The sequence below is a fragment of the Alosa sapidissima genome, chromosome 6 (genome assembly GCF_018492685.1).
Source record: "Alosa sapidissima isolate fAloSap1 chromosome 6, fAloSap1.pri, whole genome shotgun sequence".
Classification (NCBI taxonomy): Eukaryota; Metazoa; Chordata; class Actinopteri; order Clupeiformes; family Clupeidae; genus Alosa; species Alosa sapidissima.
In genome coordinates this window covers 39,334,989-39,350,628 of record NC_055962.1, presented here as the reverse complement: position 1 = coordinate 39,350,628, position 15,640 = coordinate 39,334,989, and the positions used below count along the sequence as shown (strand labels likewise).

General features: G+C 42.7%; 2 protein-coding genes across 3 annotated transcripts in view; both read left to right on the top strand.

The window, feature by feature from the left end:
• syne1a (spectrin repeat containing, nuclear envelope 1a) overlaps positions 1-15,640 on the top strand; it is a 322,712-nt gene that overhangs the window by 305,829 nt on the left and 1,243 nt on the right. Inside the window, exon 122 of the mRNA XM_042094571.1 lies at positions 988-1,055. Coding sequence (XP_041950505.1) covers positions 988-1,055 — 68 coding nt within the window. The remainder of the gene's footprint in view (positions 1-987; positions 1,056-15,640) is intronic.
• Positions 2,688-15,480, top strand: LOC121711379. Of its 2 annotated transcripts, none has more exons than XM_042094952.1 (8): positions 2,688-3,185; positions 4,576-4,662; positions 7,449-7,520; positions 13,814-13,859; positions 13,972-14,004; positions 14,169-14,234; positions 15,030-15,080; positions 15,193-15,480. In XM_042094952.1, exons 1-8 carry the CDS (start codon positions 3,075-3,077, stop codon positions 15,474-15,476), a joined length of 750 nt encoding a protein of 249 aa, XP_041950886.1. In that variant the 5' UTR covers positions 2,688-3,074; the 3' UTR covers positions 15,477-15,480. The 2 variants fall into 2 exon arrangements, with proteins under 2 accessions (XP_041950886.1, XP_041950887.1); XM_042094953.1 differs by lacking the exon at positions 2,688-3,185 and adding an exon at positions 3,246-3,654.

The window sequence follows — 15,640 nt, the reverse complement described above, 5'->3', positions numbered from 1 at the left end:
CCTCCGTCACCTCTCCACACCTCTCTCTCCACCTCCGTCACCTCTCCACACCTCTCTCTCCACCTCAGTCACCTCTCCACACCTCCGTCACCTCTCCACACCTCTCTCTCCACCTCTGTCACCTCTCCACACCTCTCTCTCCACCTCCGTCACATCTCCACACCTCCGTCACCTCTCCACACCTCCGTCACCTCTCCACACCTCTCTCTCCACCTCCGTCACCTCTCCACACCTTCCACACAAAGATAAATAATACTGTGTAAATGGTGATTGGTGGGTGATTAGTGATTGATGGGTGATTGGTAGATGGTGAGTGATAGCTGATTGGTGGATGAATGCTGATTAGCGATTGGTGGGTGATTAGTTAATGATGGGTGATTGGTGGGTGGGTGGTGGATGAATGCTGATTGGTGATTGGTGGGTGATTAGTGGATGGTGATTGGTGGGTGGGTGGTGGATGAATGCTGATTGGTGATTGGTGGGTGATTAGTGGATGGTGATTGGTGGGTGGGTGGTGGATGAATGCTGATTGGTGGGTGATTAGTGGATGGTGATTGGTGGGTGGGTGGTGGATGAATGCTGTATTCCAGCCCAATCCCAGCTGCTTTCTCCCTTGTCATGTTGAGCTGAAGTTGATTTGGGAGTTTTACTGCTTTTTGCTCAGCTTTTATTTTGACATGTTACACATACAGAATGAATGGGATGCTGCGTTCACTTGCTCATGAGGAGAATAAGAGGCTGAATGTGGAGCAACGCTGCCTTGTCCTAGACGCTTCAGAGTAAAGGGTTCTCTGGGATAACCGAGCCGTCTGGAGAAGTCGGAGTTCTCTCTGCTGCCGTCTCAATCTCCGAGCGGAACCCTGGTTCTCTTAGCGGAACCCTCTGCCTCCATTTGGTTTTGCTGTCATCTAAAGCTTTGTCTTTCTTTGCTGGGACTGAAACATTCTTTTTTTTTCTTTCACCCCCCCCCCCCCCCCCCCCCCACAGCCGTGGGGCAAACGGGGCAAGCGTAGTCCGTCTCCACCTGGAGCTCCGCCCAACCTCCCACACCACAGGTACTGCTCCCCCGACTCCACATCGCCTCCACTGGGAAGGTGCTGGAACTGCACCCTAAGGGTGCCACTGGGAACAGATCAGACAACACTCAAAAATGACATAGCTCCCTCTAGTGGCTTGGAGTAGTAGTACACATGTCCCATTGACCTAATGGTCCTTCCTTAGTCCGAACAGGCGAACCCAGTGGCACCCCAGCGCAAGTTCTGCCATCTCACCAGCATCCGCATCACGGAACACATCGGGTCTTTTGCTGCCATTTGATTTGCTGCTTGAACCACCCCATGCCTGCAGGTGGCAGTGTTGCAGTCTTCAGACGCCAGCTAGAGGCGGCAGTGTTGTATGTGGGGAATTCATTTGTTTACTTTAGCATTGCACCAAAGTGCTTTACATAAAATAAAAATAACAACAACAACAATAATAATAATAATAATAATAATAAATACAAATTAATAATAGTAATAAACCATGAATAGGCTAAGTAAGGAAGATAACAAACTTAAAAACTCAAAGATAACAACAGATGGCCCTTGTAGCCTAATGATACTAATGAACATAAAAAAATTAATTAAATTAAAATAAAATAAAATAAATAATTGGGGAAGAGGTGAAGGAGTCAGGGAGTGTTAAAATCTAGGGAGAAGAGGTAGGTCTTTAGGTTGGATTTAAAGCTACTGATAGTGGGGCAGGATTTGACATCATCAGGAAGGCTATGACCCTTAGTGACCCTACTCCACTGAGCAGTGCAGAAATATAAATAATATGTGTTGAATATTATACTATTATGGGGTACTGTATGTATACATTTGCTTATCAATGGCTAAGATGCTTCATTTCTCTCCAAATAGCTCTCTAACAGAGGAGATAGTTCTCACAGAAGAGATAGTTCAGTACCTGACACAGTTCTGTTAGGAACCACAGTGAAGGGAACCAAGTCAGGGCAGTTCCCAGGGCAGTTAGACAAAGAAATGTACTGAGTCTGCCCCCCCCCCCCAGGTGGGTGTCTTGTGCTATTTGCTATATTGGAGATTTGACTCCACTCTGCTGTTGGCCTATTCTGTGTTCCTTACATGTTCTTGTGTGTGTGTGTGTGTGCTTGCCTGTGTGTGTGTGTGTGTGTGTGTGTGTGTGTGTGTGTGTGTGTGCTTGCGTGCGTTGATGTGTGTGTGTGTGTGTGTGTGTGCTTGCCTGTGTGTGTGTGTGTGTGTGTGTGTGTGTGTGCTTGCCTGTGTGTGTGTGTGTGCGCCTGTGTGTGTGTGTGTGTGTGTGTGTGTGTGCTTGCCTGTGTGTGTGTGTGTGTGCTTGCCTGTGTGTGTGTGTGTGTGTGTGTGTGTGTGCTTGCCTGTGTGTGTATGTGTGTGTGCCTGTGTGTGTGTGTGTGTGTGTGTGTGTGTGTGTGTGTGTGCTTGCCTGTGTGTGTGTGTGTGTGCTTGCCTGTGTGTGTGTGTGTGTGTGCCTGTGTGTGTGTGTGTGTGTGTGTGTGCCTGTGTGTGTGTGTGTGTGTGTGTGTGTGTGTGTGCTTGCCTGTGTGTGTGTGTGTGTGTGTGTGTGTGTGCTTGCCTGTGTGTGTGTGTGTGTGTGTGTGTGTGTGTGTGCTTGCCTGTGTGTGTGTGTGTGCTTGCCTGTGTGTGTGTGTTTGTCATTATGGTTTAAGCGGACATGTCACCTGAATACATACCAACATTACACAGACATTTCCGATTATGAGGACAGGGTCAGAGTCCTTATAATTCAAACAGCGCAGAAGTGTTTCTAGAACCCAAATATTGCTTTTCCCCAAAATGTCTGTATAGTTCAGAATGATCAATTTGTGTCTCATAGTTCTAACAGCGCAGAAGTGTTTCTATAGGTAGAGACAACCCAAATATTGCTTTTCCCCAAAATGTCTGTATAGTTCACAATTATCGATTTTTGTGTATAATCAGTGTATAAAAGTGCGCTACTGGTGGTGAAAAGTGGTACTATACACCTCATGAATAATTCACACAGCGGAGCTTCTGATTGGCTGTACTATACACCTCATGAATAATTCACACAGCGGAGCTTCTGATTGGCTGACAACCCTCCCCTCAGCATCGGATCAACTCTCACCCACTCGGTTCACACTGACTTGGAGGAAGAGACATGTGCAGGTAACATTGATGATTTAACTAAAATGTAAAGGTTAACTAAAAGACTAGGAGCTGATTTACCAACTTTATTATTATAGCGACAAATGATTAAAGCAATAAAGCATTCGAAATGTTCTTTTATTGTTGTCAAACTGGTTAACCTTAAGGCTAGCTGATGATACACAGGGCAACTTTTTGAGCAACGATGTTGTTTGAGCACTTTCCTATTGATATTCATCAACAAAGTTGTATACAGATATCTTAAATCTTCACACAACTTGTTGTGATCATCTAATCAGTATGTTAGGATCCTGTCATATCATTGCCCGGCAACGTTGCTCAAAAAGCATTAACGTTAGAAATACTAGCAGGATTAGCTATTACCCACGTGAAGCCAAATTCTAGATACATGCAAAAGTGTTGAGCTAGCACCAGCATTAATTCGCTTATTAGCTCGTGGCCTTGGCTTTATCGTTTATCCAGTGTTTGGGTAAGGAACAAACAGTTTATTTTATTTGAATACAATATTATTTGAATCCATATAAATCACATGAGTGACTGAGATTCAGCACGAGTTGTCATTTAGCAAATGTAGAAGCTTGTTAGCTAGTTAGCATACTGTTTAGCAAAAAAGTAAATATTAATATGATTACTAGCTTTTTACAAAAATGGTCAGAAATGTGGTTATTTGAGGTTGATAGACTTGTGACTGATGGATTAACTACCTGACTGTGGACATATTATTGTCAGATTGAATTGTTGGTGTGAAAGGAGGCTAGTGAGTGATAGCAGTGAACTTGATAATTTCGTGGGCACCGTGTTCTTATAACTAGAGATGCACCCCGGAATCCGACGGTTTTCACGTGATTGGCCATGGTAAACAGTGAGTGTGTAGGCGGCCTAAATGTATAGCACTCGAGATAAATGTTCATTCAGGAGTCAAACATCAAACAAAATCTCTCTTCCTGCTGCAGTTTTGCTACTTCAATTTCGTTCTTGTTGTGAAGCTACACTACCCTACTCTACTCCTCATAGCCTAATTACCGTGAACTGTCTAGGTGCGTCTGTTTGGCAGACATCAGTAACATTAATGAGCTCCGCGATTTTATTCAGTTCATAACTGTAAGCAAACAGTCTGTGTAGGCGGCCTAGTGTCTAGCACTCGCGATTCATTCATGAGCGGTAGTGACAGATATAGCTGCTAATATTGCTCCGTCATTATCGTAGATGCATGTGTATATCGAAATCCTCACAAATGTAAATTAGCATCTTATGATGGTTGGAATTTCTCACTTGATGAGAGCTACAGTGTGATTGAGAGAGTGAAAACAGAGCACATCAAAATTGCATTAGACAACACTGAACTGTCTAAATAATATGTGTTGTAAACATTATCTTTGGGTTGTTGTAGGAGATGGCAACTCTAAGGTCCCGGAGGAGAGTGGTAAAACCCATCAATGAGGCGAAGTATTTCTCGTCCTTGTCGAAAGATACAAAGGTGAGTAATACAGGCTTAAGATAAGATCTCATAGGAAATTCAGCATGCACAAAGAGACATACACATGATCTACATACACACACTTGCTTATTCTGGTAAAATCTTCAGGTTGTGTGAGTTCACGGCCAGATGGGCAGATCTTTATACACATTTACTATCCAGTAGCATTGCAAGACTAAACAATAGGACCCATTGACCATGTAAATCTAGTGTGACAGGGCCCTCAGGTTTATCCAACTAAATGGATGAGGACAGAGGCAGTAGTATAAACAATGTTATATTTATTATTTCTTTTCTTCGTTTAAAATGGATGGCAGGGGTGTACAGTAGGTAAATCCGATAAAAAAAAAACAAAATCAGAATACACAATACGAAATAATCAAAGAAAACAAAATATAATACACATAATCATAAATGAAATGCCCAGTGGATTGGTGGCTGCTACACGGCCTGAATTAACACAGGTACAGTAACCCTCGGACGGCTGCCCAGCCCCAAAAGTGATCTATGGCCATACACACACACAAACACAAGTGTAACACTCAAGCTTTCTAAATACAACCCACACGAGTATAAATAGGTGTTCAGTACACGCTCAACCACTAGAATGTGCCCTCACCGCAAACTAGGGGAAGGCGGCAGTCCTAGAGTACCCTAACTGTGTGACCTAATAGACCTAGCAGGCCATACTAGCAAACAGGGGGAAGGAGGGGCATTCAATAAAGGAAACAATACAAGACAAAACAAAAACAAGACAACCACGCTATTCAGCGCCAGTGGAGTGCTACCGATACAGCTACAATGAATAGCAGAAGCTATAATGAACTAATACTACCTGGGACATAGACCCCTATGGCCCAAGAGTAACAGTCTACTGTGTGGAGAAACTAGGTTGGGAGTCACAAAGAACTCAATATGAACTAATACCACCTGGGGCATAGATAGACCCCTATGCCCCAGGAGTAACAGTCTCCCGTGTGGATAAGCTAAGTCAGGGGTTACAAGAACCCATTAAAAACTAATACTGCCGGGGGGAAGAATAAGTCTCAATAGCCTCGGAGTAACAGTCTGAAATCGCTAACTAGCTGCTAATATGAGCTCAGGGATGGCAACAGCACTACACCTGGTCGTGTAACAGACCCTGGCAAACAGTATAAATGCACCAGTGTATCACACTCAGACAAGCATACAACACAAAGAAAATAAACCAACACAAACAAGCATACTGTACAACCAACTTTGACGTGCTGTTAGGCTAACACTGACTAATACCAAAAGAAACTCTAATGGGGGAAAACAGTGGTCAAACTGTAATAGACAGCCAGCTGTGATCTACAACAGAGAGAAACGTTTAACACCCTGGTCCATGGTTATGTCGCATTTCATAACAATACACAACAGTTTTTATGAAGTTTAATTGTTCATAAGTCAAACGACATGTAAAAAAAGAAAACATTGTACCAGATACATATTTAAAATAGGACCGTTGCACTGTTAGAACAATAAACAATGCCTACCTCGGCCTTTTCCACAATGCGAGCTAGCCCAGGGCAACAGGAGCAGAGGAGGGAGTAGTCACAGGGAAACAGGAGTAGGGAGGAGATGACAGTCTATAGCAAGATGAGCCAAACGTTACGACACTACAACCACCTGCCCCGTGTTCAAACTACGTGGCTAAACACAAACTCTCACTTTATGCTATTACCTACATGTCAGACAAACGTTCGTGGTCTACAGCAGTGGCAACAACTCACATTAAAAGTGTAAGGAGTACATGAAACATTCCACCTACCCAGACCACAGCGAGGGAGTTGTTCGCAACCAAAACCCAGCATGAAGTGCGCGGTTTGTACCGACCAGCGACAAGCAACTTGCGTACCAAACAATTTGGGAGAGCTTCTTTTGTGTTTGTCGGGAAGGAAGTTACGTACCCATGACCCCCAGCCCGCACGCCCAGGTGATTGCAATTAGTCGTGATCCTGACCTGATCACACTAGTATTAAAACAACAAGAACAATCTAATGGCCCAACTCGAGGGGCGGCAACAAGCATGCATTTAAAAACCTCACTGCACGCAATTGGATAACACTAGACCATGTTCACTCTGAATGATTTCGGGCTTCGACGCAATCGGATAACACTACGACCAATGTGTACTGTCCTCCAATGCTGCAGTGCTGTACATACACAAAATAAAAACGTGGCAATTTTCTAAGCGGATAAAAAGGATAACTATAATGTATGGCGGAATAACACTTGGGAGCACTTCGACGTCGGTGCAGTAATATCATCACTCCTGAAACATGATGGCACTATATACCTTCTGTTTGCTGCTAGGTATACGGTGCCTTCATGTTTCAGGAGTGATGACATTATTGCACTGACCTTGAAGTGCTCCCAAGCTCAATTCCGAAATACATTGTAGTTATCCTTTTTATCTGCCTAGATAATCGCCAAGTTTTATTTTGTATAACCATACTTGGGTCGTGTAACTACCCACGTAACCTTATTTAAATAGGGAAAACGTGGAAGCACTTGGTCGCTTCTAACTTCACCCCTTTTGGGATCCTAATGAAACCATAGACTGTTCTGAGCTATGCTACATGCTAGCAAAATAACGCCGCGCACCAGAGCGATTGAGTGCATGCACAAAGACGAGATAGGTATGTATCAACTGGTTTAAGATAAGGGAAGAACATATTTCAGTATGGAAAAACGGTGGTGTGTTCCTTTAACAAACTTGTTTTATTTGTAAATGACAACTTTTTTTAATCCTTGCACACAAGATTTCAACTGAAGCAGCTCCTCCAGTTCCTAATGCAGCAGGAACAGAGAGTGATGTCAACAACACTGAACAGGTAAGTTGAGACTATATGACATTTCACAGCTGATTACATATTTAGGGAAGGTGTTGCTTAGTCAGAAACGGTTAAGACTGAATGATGGAGAAATTCTTCAGTTCAGAAAAATGTAGACACTATCTAAATAACACCTTCACCTGACTGCTACACACTGACTGCTATACCTGACTGCTTGACACTAACTGCTATACTGGACTGTTACACACACTGATGACTGTCAATATGTGTTGTACAGTATCTATACGTTGTCCACACAGCACCTACATCTTACTGTTACACACACTGTGGACTGTCAATGTGTGTTGTGAAGACAGCGTCTAGATACTTTACAACACACAGTGACAGTCATCAGTGTATAAAAGTCAGGTGTAGGTTTTGTGAGGACGGCGTCTAGATACTTTACAACACACATTGACCGTCATCAGTGTATAAAAGTCAGGTGTAGGTTTTGTGAGGACGGCGTCTAGATACTTTACAACACACATTGACAGTCATCAGTGTATGTAACAGTCAGGTGTAGGTTTTGTGAGGACGGCGTCTAGATACTTTACAACACACAGTGACAGTCATCAGTGTATGTAACAGTCAGGTGTTGGTGCTACATACCTGACTGCTACATTGCTACCCGACTACTATATTATCCTCAAACACACGTATGCGTAGCTGTCGTGCCACAAACCGCGAGATATGGATGCTAGTTTAATTCGTCAAAAAGGAATTTTTTGCAGACACAACACTTTGCTTTACAGCTAGAGAGATTAAACTTGGCACTCTCCATGTAGGCCATGTGCAAAAGGTCTGACTTGAATTTCAGCCTCCTAGCTCGATGCTACCACCCACAACTCTACCTCTGAAGTGGGAGAGGTCAACTTTTTTGAAGTTTTTCCATTGTGTTTTTTTTTTGTGGGTGTCTCAGAGATCCCTCCTTTGGAACATTTTTCGGGGGCCTCAAGGCGGTGCCGTGCATCTTGTTCCTGTCCCTCTAGCATGCAGCATTATCGCACCAGAACGGGGAAACCCTGTACGTTTCAAACCATTTACCTCCTACTGGGAATAATCCACCGACTCCAAACTGAGTCCGGATTGTTTGTAATCTCGCGTTGTTCAACATAGTCTGATTTCATGCTGATCGGAACAACATAAGTGTGTTTTTTGGCTAAAAATTGAAAAATGGCTAAATGTTAATTTGTAGGTTTTGTGAGGACAGCGTCTAGATACTAGCCTTCCTAGCCAATTAAAATCGAGGAAGATGCAGGACATGCATTGTCAACACTGTCTGGTGAGTTGCAGGGGAAAACTTCCTTCAGCCCAGTCAAATATAAAAATAAATATAAAAAGTCCACATTAAACAAAGTGTAAACAGTAATTTCCTAGAGGGATGGACTTCACTGAAATCCCACGTGAACTCGTTTTGTCTGTCGAGGTCATTTGATCAGCTGAGTCCTGAATGATTGCTGCCTTTTCCGTTAGCTAGGTGACTAGTTAGTTCGCATTACGCAACATTCTAGAAATGACGTGCTGACAGACAGTTTTGGCAACCTAGCAACAGTAAAGACTAGAACGAAGTGCTCAGAAAATGAGTTTTTGAGCGCTCTCTGTATAAATAGCTTCTTTGGTGGACACGGACCCTAAAGTATCTACACGCTGTCTTCCTAACAACTTCATCTGACTGCTACACACTGACTGCTATACTGGACTGTTACACACACTGATGACTGTCAATATGTGTTGTACAGTATCTATACGTTGTCCACACAGCACCTACATCTTACTGTTACACACACTGTGGACTGTCAATGTGTGTTGTGAAGACAGCGTCTAGATACTTTACAACACACAGTGACAGTCATCAGTGTATATAACAGTCAGGTGTAGGTTTTGTGAGGACGGCGTCTAGATACTTTACAACACACATTGACAGTCATCAGTGTATAAAACAGTCAGGTGTAGGTTTTGTGAGGACAGCGTCTAGATACTTTACAACACACATTGACAGTCATCAGTGTATATAACAGTCAGGTGTAGGTTTTGTGAAGACGGCGTCTAGATACTTTACAACACACATTGACAGTCATCAGTGTATGTAACAGTCAGGTGTAGGTTTTGTGAGGACGGCGTCTAGATACTTTACAACACACATTGACAGTCATCAGTGTATGTAACAGTCAGGTGTTGGTGCTACATACCTGACTGCTACATTGCTAACCGACTACTATATTATCCTCAAACACACGTATGCGTAGCTGTCGTGCCACAAACAGCGAGATATGGATGCTAGTTTAATTCGTCAAAAAGGAATTTTTTGCAGACACAACACTTTGCTTTACAGCTAGAGCGATTAAACTTGGCACTCTCCATGTAGGCCATGTTCAAAAGGTCTGACTTGAATTTCAGCATCCTAGCTCGATGCTACCACCCACAACTCTACCTCTGAAGTGGGAGAGGTCAACTTTTTTGAAGTTTTTCCATTGTGTTTTTTTTTTGTGGGTGTCTCAGAGATCCCTCCTTTGGAACATTTCTCGGGGGCCTCAAGGCGGTGCCGTGCATCTTGTTCTTGTCCCTCTAGCATGCAGCATTATCGCACCAGAACGGGGAAACCTTGTACGTTTCAAACCATTTACCTCCTACTGGGAATAATCCACCGACTCCAAACTGAGCCCGGATTGTTTGTAATCTCGCGTTGTTCAACATAGTCTGATTTCATGCTGATCGGAACAACATAAGTGTGTTTTTTGGCTAAAAATTGAAAAATGGCTAAATGTTAATTTGTAGGTTTTGTGAGGACAGCGTCTAGATACTAGCCTTCCTAGCCAATTAAAATCGAGGAAGATGTAGGACATGCATTGTCAACACTGTCTGGTGAGTTGCAGGGGAAAACTTCCTTCAGCCCAGTCAAATATAAAAATAAATATAAAAAGTCCACATTAAACAAAGTGTAAACAGTAATTTCCTAGAGGGATGGATTTCACTGAAATCCCACGTGAACTCGTTTTGTCTGTCGAGGTCATTTGATCAGCTGAGTCCTGAATGATTGCTGCCTTTTCCGTTAGCTAGGTGACTAGTTAGTTCGCATTACGCAACATTCTAGAAATGACGTGCTGACAGACAGTTTTGGCAACCTAGCAACAGTAAAGACTAGAACGAAGTGCTCAGAAAATGAGTTTTTGAGCGCTCTCTGTATAAATAGCTTCTTTGGTGGACACGGACCCTAAAGTATCTACACGCTGTCTTCCTAACAACTTCATCTGACTGCTACACACTGACTGCTATACTGGACTGTTACACACACTGATGACTGTCAATATGTGTTGTACAGTATCTATACGTTGTCCACACAGCACCTACATCTTACTGTTACACACACTGTGGACTGTCAATGTGTGTTGTGAAGACAGCGTCTAGATACTTTACAACACACAGTGACAGTCATCAGTGTATATAACAGTCAGGTGTAGGTTTTGTGAGGACGGCGTCTAGATACTTTACAACACACATTGACCGTCATCAGTGTATAAAAGTCAGGTGTAGGTTTTGTGAGGACGGCGTCTAGATACTTTACAACACACATTGACAGTCATCAGTGTATGTAACAGTCAGGTGTAGGTTTTGTGAGGACAGCGTCTAGATACTTTACAACACACATTGACAGTCATCAGTGTATATAAAAGTCAGGTGTAGGTTTTGTGAGGACGGCGTCTAGATACTTTACAACACACATTGACAGTCATCAGTGTATGTAACAGTCAGGTGTTGGTGCTACATACCTGACTGCTACACCTGACTGCTACACACACTGATTACTAGGGGTGGGCGATATATATCGTCTGCGATAATATCGTGATTGCTGTTTTAACAATGTGCAAATTGACATTATCGAGTATTTAAATTACTTAGGGGGAAAACAATCGAAATCACGCATTGAACCCCCATACATTCACTAAGCCAGGAGGTGTATGCGAGAGAAGCCCTTGGCTGCAGCAGAGCAAGTCACGTGATTGCTAGTGGTCCACGTTGTCATACGCAGGCCTAATGTTTATTTTGTGCTGCTACTTTGTTCAAGTGGCATTGATGAGTTAGTCACGGTATTATATGTAAACATTAAATATCAACTTTTAGCGATTATGCTAACCGTTAGCATCTCTATGGGATTTCTCATATACATTAGCCTTAAGCTAATGCATTAGTTTCTATTCTGAAAGGTCTGCTTAGTTTTACAGTGAAACCTAAGTAAAAGTTTGAAAGGAACTTCAGCTTCAGACTTTCTCTTGGGAAACGGTCAGGCCTATCTATCCTCTGTAATGTAGCTGGCTAGACCATGTCATTGCCACACACACAAGTGGGGGCAGAATTGGAAATGTGTCATAGAGTGACAATGCATTGGTTTGGTTAGAAAAGTCACAGGTTAGGTTATTGGTTATTATTGTAATGATGCTATTCATAAATAATGAGCTGTAAAGTAACTTGGACTTTTAAAAACAGTTTTTTAAAGGATATCGACTAATTATCGTTATCGTCAAAATCACCAAAATATCGAGATATTATTATTTGTCCATATCGCCCACCCCTACTGATTACTGTGAATGTGTTTTGTAAAGTATCTACACACAGATACATCCATAGGCGTATGTACACACTAGATCCTATCAGACTTGTAGGTTGGATGTGAACTCAACATAATTGAACTTAGGCCTTTGTCACAACAATCATTCAACTTCATCCTCTAATCATGTAACAGCCATTTATCTTTTACTTCTATCTATCCACCTATGCATGCATCCATCCATCCATCTACAGTATCTCACAAAAGTGAATAACTTTCACAAAATAACTCTGCATATAGCCATTCATGTCTAAACAGCTGGCAACAAAAGTGAGCACACCTCACAGCGAACATGTCCTAATTGTGCCCAAACTGTCAATATTTTGTGTGAGCACTATTATTATGTACTGCCTTAACCCCTATGGGCTTGAAATCACCAGAGCTGCACAGGTTTCAACTGGAATCCTATCCCACTCCTCCATGATGACATCACAGAGCTGGTGGATGTTAGACACCTTGCTCTCCTCCACCTTCGACTTGAGGATGAGCCACAGGCGCTCAAATGGGTGTAGGTACTAGGCCAGTCCATCACCTTTATCTTCAGCTTCCTCAGCAAGACAGTTGTCATCTTGGAGGTGTGTTTAGGGTCATCATCATGTGTAAAACGGCCATGCCATGCATGCGGCCCAGTTTCCGAGGAGAGGTGGTCATGCTCTGCTTGGAACTCATGTTTCCCTCTATGAACCACAACTCCCCAGTGCCAGCAGCACTCATGCAGCCCTAGATATGATGCCACCACCACCATGCTTGACTTTAGGCAAGAGACCGTTGTCTTGGTGTTCCTCACCAAGGTGCTGCCACACACACTTGACATCATCTGAGCAAGTTTATCTTGGTCTCATCAGACCACAGGACATGGTTCCAGTAATCCGCTTGTCTTCTGCACACAAGACCAAGATCAACTTGTTTGGCTCAGATGATGTCAAGTGTGTGTGGCAGCACCCTGGTGAGGAACACCAAGACAACGGTCTCTTGTCTAAAGTCAAGCATGGTGGTGGTGGCATCTAGGGCTGCATGAGTGCTGCTGGCACTGGGTAGTTGTGGTTCATAGAGGGAAACATGAGTTCCAAGCAGAGCATGACCTCCTCTCCTCGGAAACTGGGCCGCATGCATGGCATGGCAGTTTTACAGCATGATGATGACCCTAAACACACCTCCAAGATGACAACTGCCTTGTTGAGGAAGCTGAAGATAAAGGTGATGGACTGGCTTAGTACCTACACCCATTTGAGCGCCTGTGGCTCATCCTCAAGTCGAAGGTGGAGGAGAGCAAGGTGTCTAACATCCACCAGCTCTGTGATGTCATCATGGAGGAGTGGGATAGGATTCCAGTTGAAACCTGTGCAGCTCTGGTGATTTCAAGCCCATAAGGATTAAGGCAGTACATAATAATGCTGCTCACACAAAATATTGACAGTTTGGGCACAATTAGGACATGTTCACTGTGAGGTGTACTCACTTTTGTTGCCAGCTGTTTAGACATGAATGGCTATATGCAGAGTTATTTTGTGAAAGTTATTCACTTTTGTGAGATACTGTAGATGGATGGATGGATGCATAGGTGGATAGATAGATGTAAAGATAAATGGCTGTTACATGATTAGAGGATGAAGTTGAATGATTGTTGTGACAAAGGCCTAAGTTGAATTACAATGTAAAGATTTTTATTGAGCTGTCCTCTTTATTGCAGAAGAGAGCAAGGCGACCTGTTGAGACCACTCCAGGCGCCTCAGATGGTACGAATATATTCTGTCCACTAGTATATCCACTGACATTTGGTTCCTTACATATAGATGAGCTAGTGATACTGTTTGGATGAGTGATTCATTCCTAATGTTCCATTCACAGATGGTGACTCTGCCCTGGAAGGCACGTCTCAAGGTATGACAGTCTTAAAACGTTTCTCATCTATAGTCACTGTAGTGTGCTGTGAGGCTATTGAAACAGGTCAGATGTAGTTCGATAATATCCTGTCAGTCACATAGAAATTTAAAAGATGATGAACCTAACTGTTTGGATTAAGGGGGTTGTTTATTTTTTTTCAGCATTACACAAAAACACTGATGGGAAGGAGAGAGTGCACAGCAGGAGGGAAGTGCGCACACATTCAGGTAAAAGCACACACACACAGACGACTCTACTGCTGAATTATGTTTTGAGAGAAGAAACATTTAGAGTTAGAAACTTCTTGCAGATTTAATAGGAAGTGTTAATTAAGTTTTGTTCTTCATGAGGCAGGCCACTGAAGCATTGTCATAAGTGCAGGGAATTAGGGGGAGTTATTTGACTCGATTTGGCTTAATAAAAAGACAGAGTGATGATAAACTGCCATTACAGCATTGCTAACACAACACATCTAATAGTTAGCCTGACTCCGCCTGACTACGTACTTCCGCTCAATTTCATTTCTCTTTACTACTCTGTCTGGTATAGCTTGATCCAGCTTCGTTTACTCCGGAAAGTGCATCTCCGCCCAATCAGCGAACAGAGGGCGTTCCCAAGAGCGATTACATTTAAGTTCCAAGCCTATCGTTATCGTTGTGTCCCCCGTGGTTATCATACGTCATTACCAAACGTTATTGATTGAACTCCAATGAATTCAAACTTCAGACAAGCATCCACAAACCAGGAAATAAACTTTGCCAATGGATCTAGGCCAGACTCTCTGCGAAGAAGAGAGTCTGGTCTCCAAGCTATCTAATAGTGGCCTCAGACATTTGAACAATCTTACATAATCATACTTTTGTGAGATACTTTAGATGGAGGGATGGATGCATAGGTGGATAGATAGATGTAAAGATAAATGGCTGTTACATGATTAGAGGATGAAGTTGAATGATTGTTGTGACAGGCCTAAGTTCAATTACAATTTAAAGATTTTTATTGAGCTGTCCTCTTTATTGCAGGAAAGAAGAGAGCAAGGCGACCTGTTGAGACCACTCCAGGCGCCTCAGATGGTACGAATATATTCTGTCCACCAGTATATCCACTGACATTTGGTTCCTTACATGTAGATGAGCTAGTGATACTGTTTGGATGAGTGATTCATTCATAATTTTCCATTTATAGATGTTGACTCTGTCCTGGAAGGCACACGGCCCCTTGCGTGGGAAAAGGATCCCAGGAGAAAACAAAAACGGCCGTGGTCACCAACGGAGATTGCTGCAGTAATGCGGCATTTCAGGGTCCACATAGCCAAAGGGAGTCTAGCCACAATAAAAGAGTGCAAACTGTGCAAGATTGCTGAGCATCCTGCTCTAGCTAAACGATCTGAACAAAATTTAAGAGATTTTGTAAGGAATCGGGGTATTGTTGCAAAGAAGTCATTCAAAGACATTCGCCCAGTGTTTTAAATGTTTTTTTTAAAAAAAAATGTGTTTACTTTTTACTGTTTAATGATTTTTTAAAACTTTGTACTGTTTTATGACTTTTTATGTTCTATGAACCCAGTGTTCATGAAGGGTTTGAATGCATTCATAAAGTCTGTCATTACTGTTCATAATTGTTTATACATAAA

Coding starts and splice junctions, on each gene's coding strand:
- LOC121711379 (XM_042094952.1), top strand. CDS start 3,075: ATGAATAATTCACACAGCGGAGCTTCTGATTGGCTGACAACCCTCCCC. Junction 4,663..7,448: donor CCTTGTCGAAAGATACAAAG/GTGAGTAATACA, acceptor CTTGCACACAAG/ATTTCAACTGAAGCAGCTCC. Junction 15,081..15,192: donor CACTCCAGGCGCCTCAGATG/GTACGAATATAT, acceptor TTCCATTTATAG/ATGTTGACTCTGTCCTGGAA.